This window comes from Thamnophis sirtalis, unplaced genomic scaffold, assembly GCF_051295495.1.
Source record: "Thamnophis sirtalis isolate CommonGarterSnake01/CBP01778 unplaced genomic scaffold, rThaSir2_p1.2 scaffold_2, whole genome shotgun sequence".
Taxonomy (NCBI): Eukaryota; Metazoa; Chordata; class Lepidosauria; order Squamata; family Natricidae; genus Thamnophis; species Thamnophis sirtalis.
Window position 1 is genome coordinate 161,392,107 of NW_028261382.1, and position 23,231 is coordinate 161,415,337.

Consider the following 23,231-nt stretch of genomic DNA (forward strand, 5'->3'; position numbering starts at 1 on the left):
TTCATTTTCATTTTCATTTTGTACAATCACTTATATACTGTGCAAAGAAAAAAGGAAAAAAAAAAAACCCCAACATAACACTTCATTCCCCCATACACCCTCTCTTCTCCCCCTCCAACTTTCCTTTCACCCCTCCAACATTCCCCTCTTCTACTTCCCTTCCCCCTCAGACATCTCCCCCTCCCTCCATTTACCCTCCTTACATTCCCTCTCACTCCCTCTTTACTTCTCCCTTCTCTTTCCCTCTTCTCCCCACTTTGGTGTATCCATACAATTCAATTTGTTTTTTACAATAAAAGTAGAAAAAGAAAAAAAGAAAAAGAAAAAAAAAACGGCAGTACACAAGTGAGTTCTTATTGTTCTAAGGATTGAAACTGTAATTCCACCCTCCCCCCTCCCCCCTATAATCCCCCCTCCCTAACCCCCTTACGGCTTCGCAGGTCCCATGCCCGGCATAATTCTTTAACAAGCATTTAAGTATAATAAGGCCAACTAACTCTAAAATTTAAAAAAAGTAAGATAAAAGTAGCCAAAAAGAAAAAGGAAAAATAGTAGAAAATAAGAAATAATAAAAAAAAAAAAACACCCACACTCACACACAAAAAGGAGAAAGAAACAAAAAGGGTCGTAAGCCCACTACGTTACCACAGCTTCCCATTATCTATAAATCTTAATCAATGTGACTCATTCCAAATTTCGATTATTTTACTACTTGCAGGGTTTCAAACTATATTAGAGCCAGGTAAGTTGATCAGTTAGAATTCCCCAACTAAAAATCTCCTTGCTTTGTCTATCTATTCAAACCTTTAATTTATCTCCTTTTTTATCCAAGTATCCAAACCTTTCTATAACACCATTAACTCAAATACTTCTTTCATTTTTCATTTCCAACACCTCCCTTTCTATCCTTACCCACCTCCACATATAAATTTTTAACCTTCCACCCTGCCTTTATCCATATCCACATATATATTTTATCCATATTCGTTGCTCCTCCCATATTTACTCCACTTTCCTGAAGATTCTCCGACCAAACTTTCTTAACCTTATATTGATATAGCAACTCAAACAAACATCAGCTTACGTTCTAGCCCCATGTAATCTAATTAAACTTTCGCTGCCCTTCCCTCTCCCACGCACCTCCCAACTCCGTTTGTCCCAAACCACAACTCAAAAAGATCACAATTTCCGCTCTCTTCACCTAAAAGAATAGTTCATGCACAATTAAAGTTAGAGTTCAAACAAAATTTCTGTACAATATATGTCCCCAATCAGCAACGCTTCTTTCAGTCTCCATGTCTCATCATCGATATGCCACTTTTCCATTTTATCCCAGACGGAAATCATAAAGCTTTAAAAACATCGCTAGTCTTTATTCTTTAGTCTTCTGCCCTTCCGGAAGAGAAAAGCAACACGCTCCCCCTTGTAGCCACGTATCTCGCTGTTTGTCTTCTCCTTCTCCCTGTCTCTCCCCAGATCCTGATGAATCAGGAAGTCCCGCCTTCAGGGTCTCGTAGTAAAATTTTCGGGCTTCACAGACAGAGTTAATGCGGTGTTTTTGGTCGCCAAATGTAACTGTAATACCAGCTGGGACTTCCCATCTATATGAAATCTGAGAGTTTCTGAGTTCTTCGGTTAAGAAAGCATACTGTCTCCTTGTTCTTAACATTTGAAATGGTATCTCCTTAAAAACAATCAAGTCGTCCCCGTCAATTCTCAACCTCTTTCCGTAGAGCCTCTGTGTTATCTCATTTCTAGATTCCCTTGTAGTAAAGTATATTATTATGTCCCTCGGAAGCTGTCGCTGTTTTGCTACCCAGGAATTCTGGCGGTAAATTCTTTGAATCTGCCAATCAAAGTTAAGTCCCGGACTTCCCACCAAGCGGCTGAAAGCCTCAAAGAATGTCTGTTTCAAATTCTCCTGTTGGTTTTCACGCAGCCCTCTAACACGTATAGCAAAGGCAGACTTGTTATAATTTAATTTGACAAGTTCTTTTTGTGCAGATTCAATTTCCTGTTCTAACGTTTGAATTTTTGATATCAGATTAAGGTTACTTTCTTCCAAAAGTTCCAATTTGTCCTCCGTTTCAGCAATATAATCTGTCATGACTGTCATTACTCCGATTATATCCTGCTTTGCCTGAGCAATTTTAGCATCAAATTCATCAGATAAATCCGAAATCAGTTGATTAATCTCCTGTCTGAAATCATTAAGCGTTTTAAGAAGGAATTCTTGTGTTAGCAAATCTCCCGTGGAGGGTGTAGGAGACAAGGGTAGCGGCTTCATGGCATTTTTTGGAGATATATTATTAAGGAGGCGCTTCTGTTTAAGTTTGGGAGCCATTCCAGAATAAAAATAAGAGACAAGCAATCCAGCGAGCCAAAAATCAAAGTCTGTGCTCCCCTCAGATAATCTTTTAGCAATTAGTACGGAGAAGCCTTCAGGAGGGTAGGGTCAGCTAGCTGCGTCAGATCAAACACAAAAGCTACGAGATCGCCATCTTGTGACGCAGTTAAAAAAAGAAGAAAGGGAGCCTTTTGCGAGATTGAAGCTGGTATTTTAAATAGTAATAGAGAAAGTTCCTCGGGAATGTTCCCCGCCCGAATTGGCTTTTAAATAGCTTAGTTTTGTCCTGGGGGGGAGGCAATCTGCCTAGGCTGCAAAAAAAAGCAGCGCGGAAAACTGGCCGGAGTAAAGGCTCAGCTAATGTTGAACCTCTTCTCCATTCACAGCAAAAAAAAAGCTATGAATTACAAAGAGATCCTAACGACTGACCTTCTCCCTGCCCCTTTCTGCCAGAAAGGGGAGATATCTATAGATCTTATAAGATATACGAACCAGAGTCCTGGCAGGAGCTTTACTTAGCTCCCGACGGCGGCAGCCCCTCCCCTCGAAGCCCTTTCCATTATTAATATCATAGTAAATTATATGTTAACCAATAAACATTCAATGATAATTTAAAACAGTCTACAAAATACTAAAATCCCTACTTATTAATCATCAAAAGTTAGCTAATTTTTCCATCAACTAGTATTATCAACCAGTGTCTTTCCAGTAACAAAATGGTCCTTTCTCTCTCGCCAGCAGTTGTGTCAATTCTCTTTTTAGCACCTTTTCAGAGTTTAGAACTTTCTCCGCACTTTGTAGCTTGAAAGATCTCTCACGTAGATCCGTTGCCCTTGAGTTGTTATTAATGTAGGCTTAACTTTGGTTGTCAAACTTATTTCTGGATGGATTTGTCTTCTTAATTCCATCTTTTTTTGCTCTTTTTTCCCCCCCTGCATCTTGGAATTTGGGAAAAAGCTTCAAGTTGTCAAAGTCACTTTTCCAGCTTCCCTTCTTTCTGCTTTCACACACATTTATTCCATGAATGGGTTCATCTAGCATCTTGTCTTTGTTTTCTGTATTTTCATTCTCTTCTTTAATCTCTGGGGCTCCATCCCCCTCCTCTTTTACTGTGGTACCCCATAGTCTGTCCCATTTCTTGTCAAATCTCTCAAGTCCTTTTGAAATGTTTTGGAGTCCAGCCAGGATGTTTTGGATTATTAAGTTTTCTTCATCTGAATATTGATCCATTTTTTAGAATGTAAAGGAATATAAAGAAAAAAAGAAGAAGAAGGAATCTGCCACTCTAGCCTGTCAAGAATTTTTGGGGGGATATATCTATACTTATTTTGAATCTTAAGCACAAGTTCTTTCTTTTGTGATTTTCAAAGTAGAAGGGTTCTTGTCTCTTTCTTTTCATTTCCTTCTCTTGCCAAAATATTTTCCAAGAGCACCTGCAAAACCCTGTTCATGCCCTTGAGTCTTTATCAGGTTTTATAAACAAATTCCAAAGCCTTCCGTTGCAAAGTCAGTGAAGCCAAATAGAAAAGAACAAAGGATACATTGTTTCAAAAAGGAAAAAAAACTTCAGGCTTAGGCTTTCAAATGGCAGATTCAATTATTATTTTTTATGCTTTTTCCTTAAGTATCTTTAGTATAATTTTATAACAAATGGAATGAGAAATTTGTTAAAGTAAGAAAAAGTTTTAGTTTAAGCCAAAAGAAAAAGTTAAGGTAGTAAAAAAAAATAAAGGAAAAAAGATCAGTCCATAGACTTCAAGCGGAGAAACAGGAAACGTTGCAATCATTTAAATCCACAAAACATCATTACAAGCAAGAGCAGAAAACTTTCTAAGGCAGTCCAATAAGGATTAAATTAACCGCTTTATTCTTACTTAGGGGACTAATTATTTTTTTTTTAAAGTTTCTTAGGGCAATCTTCTGAAAGTAAAAAAAACCTCACCAGATGGAACGCTTTCACTTCTTCTTTTCCTTCGGGAGTTGTCTCCGACTATGTCAGCCTGGGGGCTGCCTGTTTGCCGCTGGTTAGAAGCGGTACCCTTGGGTCGATCAGGGACTTTGCAGTGTCCCTGCGACCAGCAAAGTTTTGTCTTCCCAGTCACTGTTTCTTCGGGACAGTTTAGGTCCTGCTGGACCATCCAAGGGCAAAAGTGTCATAGGCGGATTCAGACTGTCGAGTCCGCACGATGTTCCGTCGTGACGTTGGCTCCTCCTCTCCTCACCACTCACTATTTTGAACAGCGTGAGTCCTGTGCCACTGTGAACAGCATTATTGTACACAACTTCAGCAAAAGATAAAAGGTCTGCCCAATTAGATTGCTGATAGTTCACGTAGCACCTCAGGTACTGTTCTACCATGGCGTTCAGGCTCTCTGCTGCCCCATTGGTGCTCGGATGAAAAGCTGAACTAAGATCCTCACAAGCTGGCTAAACTGTTCGTGAAGCATATCTACCGACTGCATGGAGTACCCCGAAGAATTATTTCAGACAGAAGGGTCCAGTTCACAGCTAAGTTCTGGAGGGAGTTCCTGTGGTCCATTTTTCTCCTTAAGAGGACTGATGCTGTGACCCGTGGCTTGGCTGGCTCAATGAACCCCCTTGCTAGGTTTTTGTCTATGTATTTGTGCATCTCTTGCATTTCCCGGGGCATCATGGTATACAGTTTGGGTTTGGGTAGTTTTGCCCTGGGGATGATTTCGATGGAACAGTCTGTCTCACAGTGAGGAGGCAGAACATCACACTCAGCCTCGGTGAATATCTCTGCGAGGTCCTGATATTCCATCGGAATCAGTTTGGCCTCTGGGGTTTTGTCAGATGTGGTTGCCAGTTGTTCTTGTGGGCTCTTTTTGGGAGGGTTTCCTGTGTGGTTAGTGTTTCTGCTAAGTGGTGTGGGAGAGGTTGGGGACCCCTTGATATCCTAAGTCTGCGGGTACCCCCTTTCCACCAGACGGTTGGTCCCCACTTATCTAGGCAGAAAAGTCCCAGTATAACTGCGTCTGTCATTATGCAGGCTATTATGAATCAAATTACTTCCCAATGATCCACTAGCTCCAGCGTCACTGGTTCAGTCAGGTGGGTGGCATAGGCTCCTCCCATTAGTCAACCTGCTTTAACCGGATCAGGTGGGCCAGTCTTTTTTCCTCTGAACCCCAGTTTCAGGACTGTGGTTAGGTTGATCAAGCACCTGTGGTTAGATTGATTGTGGTTGCTGAGTTCCTCTTCTGCATATGGGTCCTCCTCCACTCCTCAAATCTGGCCTCTAGCAGTTTCAGGAAGTCATCTATGTCTTGTAGTTGGAGGGCTCTCTTGTGGAGAGCTGCCAACCATTCCCTTACTTCTCCCTCTAGTCCCTCTGTGATGGTATTCAAAATGGCCCTGGGGGATGGGTAGAGGCGCCCATAGCATTCTAGGTGGATATCAGCTGAATCGAGGAATAGAGCTAGCTGGTCTGAGTCCCTGTCAAACTTTCCCTTGAATTGGGGCGGGTCATTCAGCCCTACTCCTCCAACCTCCTGTCAGCCTCTGTATGCTTGCGCCTGATACAGCTGGCCGTCTTCCTCACCTCTAGTTTGGAGGGAGGGAGGGATTTGTCTGCCCTGGGCAGCCTGTTTGCTGCATGGGAGAGGCACTGGTTGCAGTTTCAGGCTCCTTTTCCTTCTACAGGGTGGAGGAGAGGGGCTGCGCTCCAGTCTGCATCTCTTCCCTTCAACAGGATCAGATGTCCCCCCCCCCCTCTCTTTGTGGTGGCATGATGGCCCCTCATAAGCAAGGGTGGTCCGGTCAAGATCCTCCCTCTGTTGCTCTATGGCACTCTCCAGGGATTCTGTCTGGGGCTTTGGGAGCCTGGCTTGTGTCCAGTCCCACCTCCAGTCCACCCTTGCCAGCTTGCTTGAGACCTTTCCCTGTATCTGGGGACTAGGGAACTCTACTTCAGCTGCCTTAGGGGTTAATTTCCACGAGTACTCATCCTTTCTTGCTTCTGCTGCTGGGAAAGGCATTGCTGCTTGGCATTGCCGCATATCCCCTGTTGCCTGATTTTCTCTCCAAGCACCCCAAATATTGGGGGAGTGCTCGGAGAGCCCGGGATTCAGGAGACCCGGAAATCTTAATAGATCTTAAAAGTCAGTTTTGGCTCTCTGTGAAGTTCCCAGAAGATGACCTAACTAATTTATGAGCCTCGAGACAAAGTTCAAAAGAAATCCATTCATTTATTAGGATCAACATTCTGGCATTTACTCCTGCGGAGCCAAAACTGCTTCCGCTTAATTGCGTTTGAACTTTACTCCTCTATCCCCTCCCTTCTGTCATGCATCATAGATCATATTCACGAACTAGGTTGTAGAAATATGAGATCCAACTCTGGCCGAAGATATGCATGGAATCCTCCCTCAAATGCCAACCTGATAATAGTCATGGCAGCGCTTTACAAGTTGACATTTATATTATCTATCTGATTTCAGACATGGAACCAATTATGATATATGAATGGACAAATATATAACAATAGTTAGCAAGTTAGCACTTCAAATATTTTCCGCCCCTTTTTCTCCAAATTAGGTTTGCTCTGATTCATAATAATCATTAAACATGGAAATCTGTTGCAGATGTATTTATTCTCTTAGCATAGAACTGAAACTAATATGAGGGCATACAGTAGTGACATATAATGAGAGATAAAAAATTTCTGAAACATAACATAGCACAAAAATATTAGCCAATCATCTTCCTGGCTCAGTAGTACAAAGAGCCAGAAAAAAGGGTTGTTCATTGGGCTTGAAAAACCAAGTATATGTATTTTATTTGCAGTGGCCGATCTTTCTTTCATACATTGGAAAAAAACATCTTAAAACCTGGATGAATCATCTCCATACAGCAGTATGGATTATTTTCATCAATTCAGGAAAAGAATGAACATAATTACTTGTCCAGTTTTCCTAACTAATGTGACTTGCTATTACCTTACAAAGGTTTATATATTTATTTGATTGCTCAACCTTTGACTCAGGGCGGCATCATCCACGTTGTAAGTGTATCCAGTGATTGCATCACATCCCAAATAGAATATATATTTATAGCTTAGCTGATCCAAGGCACTGTCCTATATATTGGTCATTTTTCTGAACAAAATCGGAAAACCCAAGCTAACTTAATTACAAACTTCTATAGGTTCTCCATGACATCATTGAAGTTGTTACATAAGCGGGGTTTTTTTTGGGGGGGTATCCCAGCAAGCCAAGATCAACAATTCTAAATTCCCACAGGGTGCTTTGTGTGGGTATAAGATTATTGATCTTGATTTGCTAGTGAGATTTTTGAAGAACGTGTTCTGTTGTATCCACTAAACATGTATTACGTGAAGACTGTCTATTCCAGTAATCTAGGCATTGTGATAGTTCTGTGTACTTAGAAATATTACTATACCCAGTTCTTTAGCAGTAGCTAAGAGTTAGCTGATCAAAACATCGTTCCCTTTCAGAAGTACAAGTGAAAAAAAGTATCTAAATATACACGTGAGATTCCTGCCATTTTCCATATGGTGCAGGTGGTTAGGGTGCAGTACTGCAGGCCACTTCAGCTGACTGTTATCTGCAGTTCAGCGGTTCTAATCTCACCGGTTCAGGGTTGACTCAGCCTTCCATCCTTCCGAGGTGGGTAAAATGAGGACCCAGATTGTGGGGGCAATATGCTGACTCTGTAAACCGCTTAGAGAGGGCTGAAAGCCCTATGAAGCGGTATATAAGTCTAACTGCTATTGCTATATCATGTAGTTATTTCTGCATGTGCATCAGGGGTGAGTTCCTACTGGTTTAACAATCGGTTCGCTGAGCACACCCACAATCTACAAAATACTTACATTTCAGATTGCTGCTTGGGAAGTAAAACAGTTGAGGTGCAGCAATCCACGCTGCTAGGCGACTTAGTAGATAAAGATAAAAGTAGATAAAGCACTGGGGCAGGTGGGCCCAATTGCTCGTGGGAGCGAACCGGTTCGCTCCCAGCTGATCTTCAAAGCTACAGGTTCTCCCAAACCGGTCCGAACCGGTAGAATCCCACCCCTGATGTACATGTCTATATAAAGCAAAGCTTTGCATGAACATCTCCATCCCTAACATATAGTACATATCTCTGGAAGTACATATAATCATCTTAACTAGGATGACACACACACACACACACAGAATATACAAGTCGCTATCATCCTAATGTTTTTATTCCAGAGCTTTATATTGAGAGGAAGCCTGAAATGTCTCTTAAAACAGTAGTAGCATAGGTAGGTATATACATGCTTGCCAGGAGAGGAAAGTCGAATATAGCACTGATTTCCCCCTCACTATGTATAGGCACTGAAGTTCCTTAGAAAAGAGCAAGTATTAGCTGAGACAGCTTTAAATTTTGCCAAATTCATAAAAACTATACATAATTTAGTAAATAGTTCAGTGCAAGGAAACATTTTTTTGCTAATTTATCTTGCATCTTTTCCCCAGTCTGTTCTGGAAGGCTAAAGCAAAAACAAAATAACAGCTCCTGGATTTGGCCAAAATCAGAATTTTGCTCTCAGAAAATTTAAACCCAGAAGCCCATAAAGCAGGTCAAATGTGCAGCAACAATACCTCCACAATTGTTAAATTGCATTGTGGAAATATTTACTTCTCTGTCCCTCACAATTCAGTTTCATTGTCTAACTGCAATTTCTAACATTATGAGAGAAGAAAATAAAAGTTTCTCCCTATCTGCATTCTCCAGAGCATGTATAGTTTTATGCACTTATGTCTTGCTTCCCCTTAGTTTCCTCTTTCAGGGTAAAAATCCTGAAATGTTGTAATGTTTCCTCCTAGGCTACTTGCTTTAGTTCCTTCATTATTTTAGTTTCCCTTTAGGGGATCTTTTTCAGATCTATAGTCTCATTTCTGTAGTTCATTAACAAGAGCCGTATAGAATATTCCAAATTTTATTCCAGCATAGATTTGTATAAAGTCGTTATGAAATTGGCAACTTTATTTTCAACTCCCTTTATTAAAAACCACAATACAACCCCCCCAATTTTCACAGTCCACACATTAGAACAATATATATTTTTATTGAGCTACCAACTAGAATATGCCACATTTTAAAAGAGAAGTTGAGCATTTTGAGAGGTGAGTTCTTTAAAAATTCTCAGATGGATTCTGTTTAGAACCAATGATTGGATTTGGATTTGTCAAGAAGCCTTAGAATTTCAGCTCCTCATCCCCATTATTTCTTTCTTATTCCACAGAGAAATAACAGCTACAGGTATCTTGCCCTACATATTCTGCAGAGAAAACATTTACAGAGAATCCATTCAGTTTTTCTTCAATCTCTTTATTCTCTTTTAATGATCTTTAAACTCCCTTGACATCCAACCATTTTCTGTTAGCAGAACCATCTTCTAGGTAAAAGACTATCTACAAAAGAAAAGCCATGTTTTGTTCACCTAACAGCACCACTGAGTTCAGCCCTGAGCATGTCAAAACATATGATAGATTAATTGTGATTCCCAGGACAATCATGCTCTAGATATTGGCTGCCCAAGAGACACCAACTATAGAATATTTCTCCTTTCCTGCTCAGCTTATTATCAGAAAGACGAGGCTACTCTGAGTTGCCATGTTTAATGTTCAGATGCTAAGCTAAAGGGTGCTTGCAGATTGAAGCCAGAAAAACTTTAGGCCTGCTTTAAAAACTTTGGAAAATACTAATTCAATATTTCTTTACTGCCACGATCTTTCACAGCAGTGAAAGAATGCAGTTTAGTGTTCTATTTTATCTTTCTTTCAAGTGTAAGTCATGAAGAAGCTGTGAATAAAAAGTGCACTGTAATTATCAGGTACAGTTTAAAAATGTATGAAACAGTTGATAATTGTAAAAAATAGTTCCTAATAATTTGTAGTAAAGTCACTGATTTTCATACCTTGTTGACCCGCTCTTCATTTCACAAGAATTACCCATTGTAATGTGTAAAATCTGAGGAAATATTACAGTATTATTTTTATCATTTTACCTGGATAATGTCTTTTTCAGTCATGGCCACACAAACACATACACAGAAACACACACACACTGAATAAGAGAGAATAAAAAAAAAAAAGAAACCCCAACAGATTGGACCTCCAGGAAGTGCCCTGATGCTAATCAGAACAGTGTGCAAGACAGAAAAGCTGATAGTCAGAAATTGCTCTTTAAACCAAGACAAACTGTCAGTCTTTAGGAATGGTGGGGAATGGCCTATTTATGTAATCAGATACTAAAGCTGGAAAGAAGCTGTCAGGCACATTCTTGTTGTGTAAGCAGCAGGCAAACTGCGCTTTATCTGACAGACAGTGTGTAAATCTGTCCATGCAAAAATCCAAATGTTTAGTTTCCTTCTAGTCACTGTAATAATCTGCTTATTTTCTTCTGCTAAGGCAATGACATCACTTAGCAGAATGCATCACAGACAGAAGCCCTAGATAAGGCTGTGTAACTGTCAGTCATTCACTTCTTGATTGGCAAGGAGATAAATAGAAACTACTGGAGGTTTGCTTCTAGCTAAAGAGCAGCCAATACCTTCAGATAAGTCTACGAACAAGAAGCTCATCTAGCATTTTCAGGTTATATTTAGTCTCCACTGCAAGCAAAGAGAAAAATCACTTTTAGAAAAGAAGATTCTATTCCGTTGTGATTGTTCCTGGTGAAAGCTGCCTGAAGGACAGTCTCCCACTTTGTAATATGATGCTATTGTTAAAAAAAAAGAATTAGAAAACACCAATAATCATTTTTGCCTTACTGGAGATTAAAAGAGATTAATGTCAATTTCCATTTTGATATGGTTATTAATGTCATTGAAGTGATATTTTGACAGACTAAAAAGTAGCCTTTTGTGGAAAGAACTATGTTCACTTTACGATATTGCATTTTATTTTATTTTTAGTTTGGGACCATGTTAATCTTACTGCTTGTGATGAGCTACAAATAGGGTGCTTTTCATAAATAATTTTGACAATGACAGAAAGCTCTTCTCATTATCAGTTTTTTCCTCCTCCATGTATGTTTTAAGGAGAGTAGATATATCATAGTAATATTGTATGTCCCTGCAGCATGAGGCCAGTCATCTGCTCAAAAAACAATGGACCTCACTCAAAATAAGCTTGCTTTGTCAGCAGAGTAAAGCATACTGTATAGCCAAATCGATCACTTCTGCATGCATCATTATGTTATCACATGCACTGTGTCACCATTGATTAGAGGAATTTAAGTAGAAGCAAATCCTAATCTGAAAACCTTTCATTTATATGCATTCACATATTACTCTAGTTTTTCTCTTAAAAATACAATACAATACAATAGCAGAGTTGGAAGGGACTTTGGAGGTCTTCTAGTCCAACCCCCTGCCTAGACAGGAAACCCTATACCGTTTCAGACAAATGGCTATCCAACATCTTCTTAAAGTCTTCCAGTGTTGGGGCATTCACAACTTCTGGAGGCAAGCTTTTCCACTGATTAATTGTTCTAACTGTCAGGAAATTTCTCCTCAGTTCTAAGTTGCTTCTCTCCTTGATTAGTTTCCACCCATTGCTTCTTGTTCTACCCTCAGGTGCCTTGGAAAATAGTTTGACTCCCTCTTCTTTGTGACAACCCCTGAGATATTGGAACACTGCTATCATGTCTGCCCTAGTCCTTCTTTCTATTAAACTAGACATACTCAGTTCCTGCAACCATTCTTCATATGTTTTAGTCTCCAGTCCCCTAATCATCTTTGTTGCTCTTCTCTGCACTCTTTCTAGAGTCTCCACATCTTTTCTACATCGTGGTGACCAAAACTGAATGCAGTATTCCAAGTGGCCTTACCAAGGCATTATAAAGTGGTATTACACTTCACGTGATCTTGATTCTATCCCTCTGTTTATTTATTGCTATGAGGCCAAAACATGCCCATTGCTGTCCTAGAGGGTCAAAAGTGAGATAAGAACAAGGAAAAAGTCCTAATTGTCTCCTACCTTTCCATAGCTGAATCATAATCATACATGATAATTGACTGACAAGTTGACTGATAAAGAATGTGTCCTCCAACTGCTTCTTTCCAGCTTTGTTGTAAATTAGTCAGTCATATTTCAAAAATAAAGCAAGCTGTTCAGATCTCACTGTGAGATAAATAGGTAGACAGGCAGGCAGGCAGGCAGGCAGGCAGGCAGGCAGGCCCCTCCTCTCCTCCAAAATAGCTGCCAACAGTCAATATACTACTGTTCAATTGGACTATTGAGTCTAATAGTCAACAGAATCAAGTCCCCAAACAGGAAGAAATGCAAAGTTGACAAACCCAGTGCAGAGGTTGTAAAACAAGGTCTGTAAGCCACAATCCAGAGTCAGAGTCTACAAAATAAAGCTGTGGAAACCCAGAGGCTGAAACAATAAGTCCAGAAGTCAAAGTTTCCAAAAGTCAGGGGACTTTTCAAGGTCAGGTTTCCAAAAATCAGGGAAAAACAAATAGTTGTTCCTGATGAAGTTGCCTCCCCCCAGCCTCTGGTTAAGTCATCCAGAGCCAGGTGTTCCTTCTGAGGAAGAGCAGGGCAGCTTCCTCGTGAGCACCCTTACACACCTCCTTTGAGCTTCCCTCTGCTCTACTCTGTGCCCCCGGATTGGGTAGAGGAGACAGGTTTTCCTTGTGAGAGGGGATCTGTTGTCTCTCATCACTGCTGCTCATCTGCAGCTGCATTCATGAAAGCAGGTAGCTCCCTGTCCAGTTGACCACTTACCCCAATGCTAAAGGGGCCTGGATCAGTATCATCCTCAGCTCCTGGACTCTCCGGGCGTTCAAAGGGAGATGTGCCACCCCCATTGGATGACCCTGGTTCCGACTCTCCTTCTTTGTGCAAATCAGGTTCTGCCAGGGCCATGACAGGTCATAAAATCATGTCGGTCACATGGGTGACCTACTTTATAACCCTCACAATTTACAACCATAACAGGCAGGCACCATTACAATCATAAATGGAGGATCAGCTGCACTAAGGGCTTAATATTCAAGTATAGTAAATTACATTTTCATAAGCCATAGCAGTAGGTTCCTACTAGTTCGGACCAGTTCGGCCGAACCAGTAGTGGTTTGGCGGCCTGGGTCACTGAAACCAGCAGCGACCCAAGCCTCTCATGCCCCCGAACTGGTTCTCCCGGCAGCACCATAGGCGCTGCCATCTTGTTTTTTGCTTCTGCTCATGCACAGAGCAATTTTTATTGCACTGCACATGCACACACAGCATACATCAAGCATACACATGTGTGCACGGTGCAGGCATGAGCAACACGGCAGCAGGGACTGCCTAAACCCACTCCTGAGCCATAAGCTATCAATTGTGAAATAACTTTGCCAGCCAATACTACTGACCTAAAAAAAAAAAAACTAAGCAAATTTGGATGTAGCTACTGTTTAGAATGAAAGATCACCAGGAAAGCGTAGAAATACAAAATACATTATGAAGTTGAAAATACATCCCAAAGGATGGCAGAAAACCACTTCTGCGCTGTTTGCCAAGAAAACTACATGGACATGTCAATGAAATCACCAGGAATCAATCTTAGTGTTAGTTTTTGCCTTCCCAATTCAGTTATCATCTGCCAGGTTTGCTTCCTGAGATGCTTAAGGTGACAACTCCTGACTGCATTTTCTTACTAGCAAATGTGTGAGCTCAATACTTGCAGCTGTATTCAACCGATGAAATACATCTGCCACTGTTTTGGGACTGAAAAGGCAGTAATATGCGGCTGTAACGAATATCACATTTTTTATTTAAAATAGGTGGAATCAGGGACGAGGTGAGCTGTTTGTCATATATAAGCACGTTTTAGTTAAAAGTGAAATAGAAAAATGCTTAGACAATATTGTTGTTTTTTTAAAAAAAAAAACTCCAGGTATAATTAACACAATTGCTTGGATATGATGAATGCCTGTAGGTGGATGTGAAGTTCTATATCTATGTGTGAATGAATGGATTTAATTGGTAGATAAATTGCCAGAAGAGCAAATCAATCAACTATGAAAGAGTGGCTAGTTGATTACATTAGCCTGCTGTTTTCAACCAGTGAACATGGGATGAGGAAGAACCAGGTGCATGTACAAATGTCAATTTACCTTAGCCTAATAGTCTGAAACAACACATCTATAGCATAGTGGAAATGTCACAGTGTCACTTTCTGTTGTTGGAGATACTCAGATAAGAACCGAGGAAAATTTAGAATGTTTTTTAGAGTAAAGTGCCTTGTAATAAAGGATTAAAATCAAACTGAGGATTGGTTTATAGTTCAAGTCTTCATATGTTATATTGTAGCTTTTTATTAAATTATCCACATGTAAATAGATGACTATGTATTTGAGCTGAAATAGAATTTGGAAGACTGTGAGGTTGGATTTTGAAGAGAGATAAACTCCTTTTGCTTTGTAAATTTTAGATTGCTTGTGAGTTAATGATATTGACTATCCTCACATCAAAGAAGTTTGTTTCTAATGTGAGATAGATGAGTGGCCACATCTTTGAAGTTTCACTCATATCTTGGACCAAGATAATAAAGCTACTGGACCATTGAATTGTTGAATAAATAAATCCTTTTCATAAGAAGATCAAGTAAAAACTGGGAACTTGGAAAGAGCTTGATTATCTGTAGGAAGTCTGTAGTATTATTATAACCATAGCCCCAAGCTAAGTTATTTCATTTGTCTAATTTAGTAATCTACCTACAACTCTAGAAAAGTGAATAACACAATCTAAAATTTTCTTTCTAAAAGAAGAAAGTAAAGTCAGGATTATTCTCTAAGGTATTATGAAAACCTTTGTATAAATTTAATTTTTGGAAAATGTTACATATTATGAATTTTGCATTAAATGTAAATTTAGTGAGTCAAATCATTTTTTTAAAGTGATGCCAATGTAGAGATGCTTAAGATGTTGAACTACATTCAACATCTTGCCTTGAAAACATACTGGGTAACTTTGAGTTAATTATTGTCTCTCAGTCTATCTTTACTATCAGGGTTGCTACTGCTGAGATTAATTGAATATCCCCGTGCATAGTGTATTTAAAGGTTTGTGAACCTTTTTGAATGTTTGATATTTCTGGGTAAATAAGACCTAAAATATGATCTGCTCTTTACTAAAACTCCTAAAACTAGATAAGGAGAATCTAATTTAAATAAATGAATCTGATTAAATAAATGAATTATTAAATAAATGAATTAAATAACGAAATAAATGGTAGCAGTTGTTCTAATATCTAAGGGACTGCCACAAAGAAGGGAGGGTCAATCTATTCTCCAAAGGACCTGAATGTAGGACAAGAAGCAATGGATGAAAACTAATCAAGGCGAGAACCAACCTAGAACTAAGGAGAAATTTCCTGATAGTTAAAACAATTAATCAATGGAACGACTTGCCTTCGGAAGTTGTGGGTGCTCCAAAACTGGAGTTTTTAGAGGAAGAGATTGGACAGCCATTTCTCTGAAGTGATATAAAGTCCGTGCAGGAAGTTGGACTAGAAGAGCTCCAAAATCACTTCCAACTCTGTTATTCTAGAATTCTGACTCAAAAAGAAACTTGGCAGACTTTTAATTGCATTAACACCGATAGACCAGATTCATAAGTCAATTATGAATTTTTCATTTTTTAAAATGTTGATTAATAGGTAATTTCCAAAAAGATTAGAAAGTTGTCCTTTAAATGTCTTTGGTGCAAACTGATCCTGTCATCTCCTGGCACTCAAAACATATGGAAGACTGCAAAGATCAGTCTTCCAGAGCACATGTGCGCAATCTCCCATTCTCCTTTTCCAAATTGATTCCAAGGAACCAGTCTATTCTCATAATTAAATATGTGGATGACCTTGGAAGGATAATGGGGAGAGATGCTACTTAGAAACAATTCAACAATAGAGGAGGGAGCCTCCAGTGGCTTAACACAGAAAAAGAAACTTAGGAAGGACCTGTCATAGTTGACCAAGCAGTTAAAAGTAACAATGGGAAGTTTGTACCTTCAAGACTTGAATGATTCTGTACATCTAGCCTTACAATAAAATAGAATTAACTCATAAGTTGTGTTGTTTGGTTTACACGGGAGGGCTAACAACTCAATGTTTTACTAATTGATAAAATGTTACATATTTTCTACCCACTGCATTGTTGTGAGCAGTTTTATCTGCAATATAATAATTCTTTATTCTCCTATATTAGACTTAGAATATTTGAGGAAGAATCTAGCAGTGATAGTGTTGGATTAGATGGGCATGGAGAACATATTCATTTATAGCACTAATCTGGCAGGACAATTGGGGGTCCTTGGCAAATCATTGGCTTAAACTACCTCACAACATTACTGAGCATTTTAAAAGTCATTCTCAAATCCTGCAGTTTCATTTTGTTTATACACTAGGAAGTTAGTGTAATTTGCTTCAATATCTCACTATCATGTGGTGAATTACAGAGTCACTGTCAGTATTTACTCTGACTTTGCTGTTTTGTCATTTTAAAGAGAGTCTTTCAACCTTACTTGAACATTTTTATTATATGTGAATAATCGAGCATGCTTTGGGGTTCAGGAGGTGTAATACTGTTAAATGTGCATCTTGGAAGATCTAAAAAAATGAAGGATTTATATTACCCTTCATAAAGTTGTATGACAGTGAAGAAAAACTGTTTGTTAAAAGATAGCATCTGTTTAACCTGCTTATTTATTTCTTGTAGTTGAAGGTTAGAATGATAATAAATATATAAGGAAATAAGTAGATAGGAAATGTAGCTTAGAAATAAGATCCATGTCACACTTTTGAAATGTGAAATACATGAAGACCTGATGGATGTGATTTTTATGGTGCATTTGGAAGTATTTAGCTGTATATATCATTTGCTTGTGCCAGCAATCAACGATCAACTGATAAAGTAATTTGAAATTTTGAAGCAGTATGTGTGCTTACAAACATACATACACAAACATGCATATATCATTTTTATTTTTATCTTATATGTGCCTGTAAATACTTTTAGTGGTAAATTTAGTAATTGCTTAACGTAGCCCTAACTGCAACCTTATACAGAAGAAATCTTTATTTAGACTGCATTGTGCATTTTATGCGAAATACTTGTTAATGTTTTAAACAAGTAATGTTAATGTTTATCTGGAGAGTAGTATCAAACTGATCATTTTAAGCAACATATTAAAAATAGATTAGTTTTCTGACTTTATGAAGAAAATGCAATAATATGACAAAACCCCAAAACATTTTTTTCAAGCCCGCAAAGCCTGAATTGTCACCTTCAAAGGCAGGTTACCACCAGGATCATAGTAATTTGTGTGGTGATCTAGACTGAGCAATTAGTGCCTTGATTTAAGCTTTTGTTCACTCTTGGATGCATACTGTTTCTGGCAAATCATCCAGGAACATTATAATGTAATATTTTTTCCATGCCTCTTATATATTGCAAACACATTTGACAGCAGAGGTTTCAATCATAAATTAGCTTTCAAAATTAAGCAACTGTTTAATGGAAATCAGCTATTCATTCAATCTTAATCTGCTCTTGTTTTACTGTATATACTTCATAAGTACTCTGTTCCTGACCTTGTTTTATGTTTCCTCTAACATATCCATCACTCTCATATACATAAAAAGTAAGCAGAACCATATTCTTATTCACTCACTTTTTTCCTTTTTCCAATAAACATTAGTTCCTTGCAATAGAAGGATTCTGTTGTATTCTATCAACTGCATTCTATCAACTGTACCACATCTTAAAATTTCTCCGTTTATTTTTCCATTTTCAGTTAACACTCTTCCAAGGTAGATACATACCTTGTAGTTGCTCTATTTTTTGCCAATCATCTATAACAATCAATTGTTCATTCCATTTTTTCCTCATGAGCACACTACTTGGGCTTTGATTACATTTCATTGCAGATCTGTGCTCCTAATTTTATCATGACATCAGTCAAGGTTTGGCTGCAAATCACTCAGGTTTTAGCCAAAGGATGGCATTGTGTACTCACAAATGTATACATACTTTTCAAATTTCATGCATTACTCTCGCCATATCCAACAACTTACCTTCAACTCTATACTTGTAGAAAATAATTCAAACCACTTCACATGATCATATGATTTGTCACAATCATACTATAAGTGAACTGCATCCATCTCTTAGTAGTTCTCCAGTTGATCACTAATAGCTTTATTTTTCTAACTTTCGGTTTCTTCAGCTTTGTCTTGGACACTAACATTTATAGCATTTTTTTTACTTCCATTTGTTGGCATATCACTGCCATTCCAAAAGGAGCTCTACAACATTCCTTCTAGTAATCCCTCTCTTCAGTTTCATTCAAAATAATATCAGCATTATCTTAAATTATTTTTCATCTGCTGGGGACTGTTCATTTGTTCTTCACCTAGCTATCAAACAACTTTTTATTTCCGTCAAAAAATGCCATTTCTTCCCTAGTATTTCATTCATTAATCCTTATTCTTTATCATTCATTCTTACATCCCAAATCACAGTCTCATATATGGATTGATCATCACCTAATGGAGTACTAGATTTTGACACCTATCAGGGCTTTAGTCAGTAGAGGATTTATCCCCGCAATCTGTTTCCCATGGTGCGGTGTTGCTCCAATAACTCTTTGCTGTAGGAAATTTGCTGAAGTTTGTAATTGAAATTGAAATTTGAAATTTAATGAATTTATATGCTGCCCAATCCCGAAGGACTCGGGCGGCTTACAAAATACAATTATAAAAAATAAAAATTAAAAATAGAGAAGAAGAAATAGATTTAAAAAAAACACGTCATGCACTCAATGTAGGCGGGGCTGGACCTCATTCATGAGGTCAACAGCCCCAGGCCTGCTGGAATAGCCAGGTTTTAGTGGCCTTTCAGAAGGCCGAGAGAGTGGGAAGGGTCCGGATCTCAGGGGGGTAGATTGTTCCATAGGGTCGGAGCAGCTACAGAGAAGGCCCTCCCCGAGGAGTCGCCAGCTGGCATTGACCGGTCAACAGCACTCGGAGAAGGCCCATCCTGTGAGATCTTATCGGCCGTTGGGAGGTATGTGGCAGGAGACGGTCTCGCAGATATCCGGGTTCTAGGCCATGTAGGGCTTTAAAGGTCATAACCAGCACCTTGAAGCGCGTTCAGAGACCGATAGGGAGCCAGTGCAGCTCACGGAGGATAGGTGTAACATGGGTGTATCTCGATATACCTGATATCGCTCGCGCGGCTGCATTCTGGATCAGTTGTAGTCTTCAAACACTTTTCAGGGGCAGCCCCATGTAGAGCGTGTTACAGTAATCAAGTCTTGAGGTGACGAGGGCGTGAGTGACCATTAGAAGAACCTCCCGGTCCAAGTAGGGCTGCAACTCATGCACCAGGTGAACCTGGGCAAAAAAAACCCTGGTCACAGCTGACAGATGATGCTCTAGTGTCAGCTGTGAGTCCAGGAGGACACCCAAGTTCCGGACCCTCTCTGAGGGGTGTAAAATTTCACTCCCCAGGCTTAAAGATGGAATATCTGGACTGTCCTTGGGGGGCAACATCCATAGCCACTCGGTCTTGTCAGGATTGAGCGCAAGCTTGTTCACTCCCATCCAGGCGCTGACAGCCTCCAGGCACTGGCACATCACTTCCACCGCTACACTGAGTTGGCACGGGGCAGAGAGATACAACTGGGTATCGTCCGCATATTGATGGTATTTAATCCCGTGCCGGCGAATGATCTCACCCAGTGGCTTCATGTAGATATTAAATAGGAGGGGGGACAAGACCGAGCCCTGTGGCACCCCATATTTAAGGGGCCTAGGGGTCGACCTCTGTCCTCCAGCCAACACCGACTGCGACCTGCCCGAGAGGTAAGAGGAGAACCACTATAAAACGGTGCCTCCCACTCTCACCTCCTCCAGCCGTCGCAGAAGGATACCATGGTAATGAAGTTTCCATTTTGTGTCCAGCCTATTATAGCAGTCTGAAGTTAGACTGTAGGATTCCACCATGAAACAGTGTTTCCTATCTTATCTTGACACCAGACAATTGTCAGTGAAAGAAGGAGATTGGCAAAATACCTGTTGTAGGACTATCTTTCCCTATCTGGCCACTAATTTATACCTCCAGTCTCATCTGTTCTGGGACTGCTGAAGTGCCCACAAACCTCTTTTGTTTCCTTTCCTTTATTTGTGAGGTTTGGTCAGGAGATTATCACCCTCAAGGATAGTCAAGATCAATATTTTAATTTGTAAAAAAGCCGATCTTTGCCCAGCACCTTTTTCTGTGAACAGATTGTCAGCTGATTTAAGGCTTTGATAACAACCAGTTTATATTCCCAAACATAATCTTGGGTACTTCTCTGTTCCCGAACAATTAACAACCTGATGGAATGTGTAAATCTATCATACTGGTTCTTCTGTCTGGAAAGTCAAGACCATCCCTAGGCATGATTTCTTCACTATGGAAATATTTGTGGAATTACCCTTGAAAAGTATTTGTATTGGGGGTTCAACTGATCCCCAAAAGCAGAAAAAAAATACCAATGCTAGTTTTTTTGTGACCTGCATTGGCCACTAATATAACCTCAGGTTCAGTTTAATATGCTGTGTTTTGTTTGCTTGCTTAAAAAAAAAACTCTTAAGGAAGTATCTCGGGCTTTGTTTACAGTAAAGAGTAGTTCACAATGCCTCAGAACCCTTTTAGATAAACTAGATAATCTTACCATCATGAAGTGATGCCAATGCTCTCTAGGAACATAGCCTTTTCTATTAAAGCTCCATGGTAGAAGTCCACCCCATTTACGAGAACACTCAACTAGACTTGAGCATTGGAACAAATATATCTCCCCCACCTCCAAATAACTTCCTTCCTCCTTCCCTTTGCTTGAGTGAACTTTGATCGTTAAACCTCTTGCACCTTGTAACTGTGAGCAGGACTTCTTTTGGTACGGTTTTATTCCTTAATTGCGGACATGTTTTAAACGGCAAACCACTTCCAATTCAGCCTTTCGAGGTTGTTTCCAAAAAGGGCCTGAACCTTTCAAGAAATGCCAGCAGACCTTTTGCAATCCCCTTTAAGACTTACTGGGAGAAGGGGGGGAAGCAAGGGAGAGTGCTTTTCTGTTTACTATGGTAACAGGGTTATTACAAGTAGTATTTCACCTCCCCACTGCAGTAACAGCAGCCTGGCATGGAGCAGTGTGATTGTCTGAGTAGTTTAGTATGGATAGCTTTTCATTTAGCCTTTGCTCTGACAGCCCATGCTCGGATAAGTGGTGTAGGCCTGTACAGGTGAAATCTATTCTCACATTTGCCTCAGGGGTGAGTGGACTGTAACAGAATTTTTCAAACCCGTTGGGCCCAACCGCAAAGCAGAGAATAAATGGCTGAAGTGCCAAGTCTCGACAGAAAAATCAATGCCTGGTTATACAGACATGACAGACCAGGTCTGCAATTCTCTTCATGAAAGTCTGTGCATTTAGCACAGTTCGAGTTTAAAACATGCTTCTTTTTTTGGGGGGGTCAGTTTGGGGGTGTTGCATGCATGTGGTTAATTCTTCCTCCCCCCCTTCTTGATTTTCTCCTTGTACACAGGAAATTTACCTGCCCCTTGTGCAATCGCAGTTTCACAGAGAAGTGGGCCATGAACAATCATATGAAACTTCACACAGGAGAGAAGCCCTATAAGTGCACATGGCCAACTTGCCATTATTCCTTCCTCACCGCATCAGCCATGAAAGATCACTATCGGACCCATACAGGTTTGGTTATATATATTTTTCTCATTTTAAATGGGTGGGGAAGAGACTATCTATGGCTGGTATTGAAAGTAAAAAAGAAAGCTGGGATTCAAGATATGCCTTTTACTTTGGAACCATTAAGGCACAGTTGCTACTCTTGAATATACACTATCGGGTTCTTTCTCTGTAACATCTCTACAATTCCCCAATAATGAAAGTGCGAAGAGAAAGAAAGTTCCAACTATTAGGTTCCCCAGGGTATATCTGTACCTTTTAAATGGCTGGAAATGTAAATACTTACCTTGTTCAGAACTACAATTCATAGTATTCTTGGTCATAATTACTGCTCCTTGCTGACTGAAAAATTAGGGACTAAAGTTCAACATTTCTAAAGAATACCATGTCAGAAGGAGGTTTAGATTTTTTTTAAAAAATTCGCTAATCCTATTTTTCAATCCAAGATCCTATGCCTTGAAATCATATTTAAAATAAAATAGGTTTGCTTTCATGATATTTTGTTAGGAGAAGAAGCTACCTAGGGTATATTTTATAATACTTATATTAATGTAATAATGCTACTATTAGAATATATACATATCTTCAGTTAACTGCTGTGAATAGGTACAACTACTGTGAATAAGATCTATTTCATTTAAAAGCACAAGTGCCTGCATCTGGAAGTGCAATGATTTCATCATGCAACTAAATTGATTCAAAAGGCTGAGTTACACAATCGTTATGTATGCTGTTGATTAGTGAAATCCAGTTTAGATACAAATATGTATCAAATTAAAAAGAGAAAATATTGCCTAAACTGATGGACCTTTTGGAACTAAGTAATAGCAAATGCTGCTGGGAAATGATTACTTGTCCTGCATGTTAATTTTCATTGTATATTGGCTTTTACTGTAATGAGTAAAGCAGAGATATATGTTATATTTAAACAAATGAATAAATATACGAAGGACAGATTGCAGTAAGAAAAATGAGCTAAATCTTTCTATATGAACCAGCTGTAACTGAAATATTATTCATTATTTGATACCAGCTGCTTCCAAGAATGCTAAGTCTGCATTCATTTTAAAACAATATGGTTAAAGTTTAAATTAATGCCTTAATAAAAATCAGATTAATATAACAAA

General features: G+C 39.3%; 1 protein-coding gene across 1 annotated transcript in view; it reads left to right on the forward strand.

The window, feature by feature from the left end:
- Nucleotides 1-23,231, forward strand: part of ZNF407 (zinc finger protein 407) — a 367,412-nt gene that overhangs the window by 215,850 nt on the left and 128,331 nt on the right. The window contains exon 5 of the mRNA XM_087707329.1: nt 21,944-22,110. Coding sequence (XP_087563455.1) covers nt 21,944-22,110 — 167 coding nt within the window. The remainder of the gene's footprint in view (nt 1-21,943; nt 22,111-23,231) is intronic.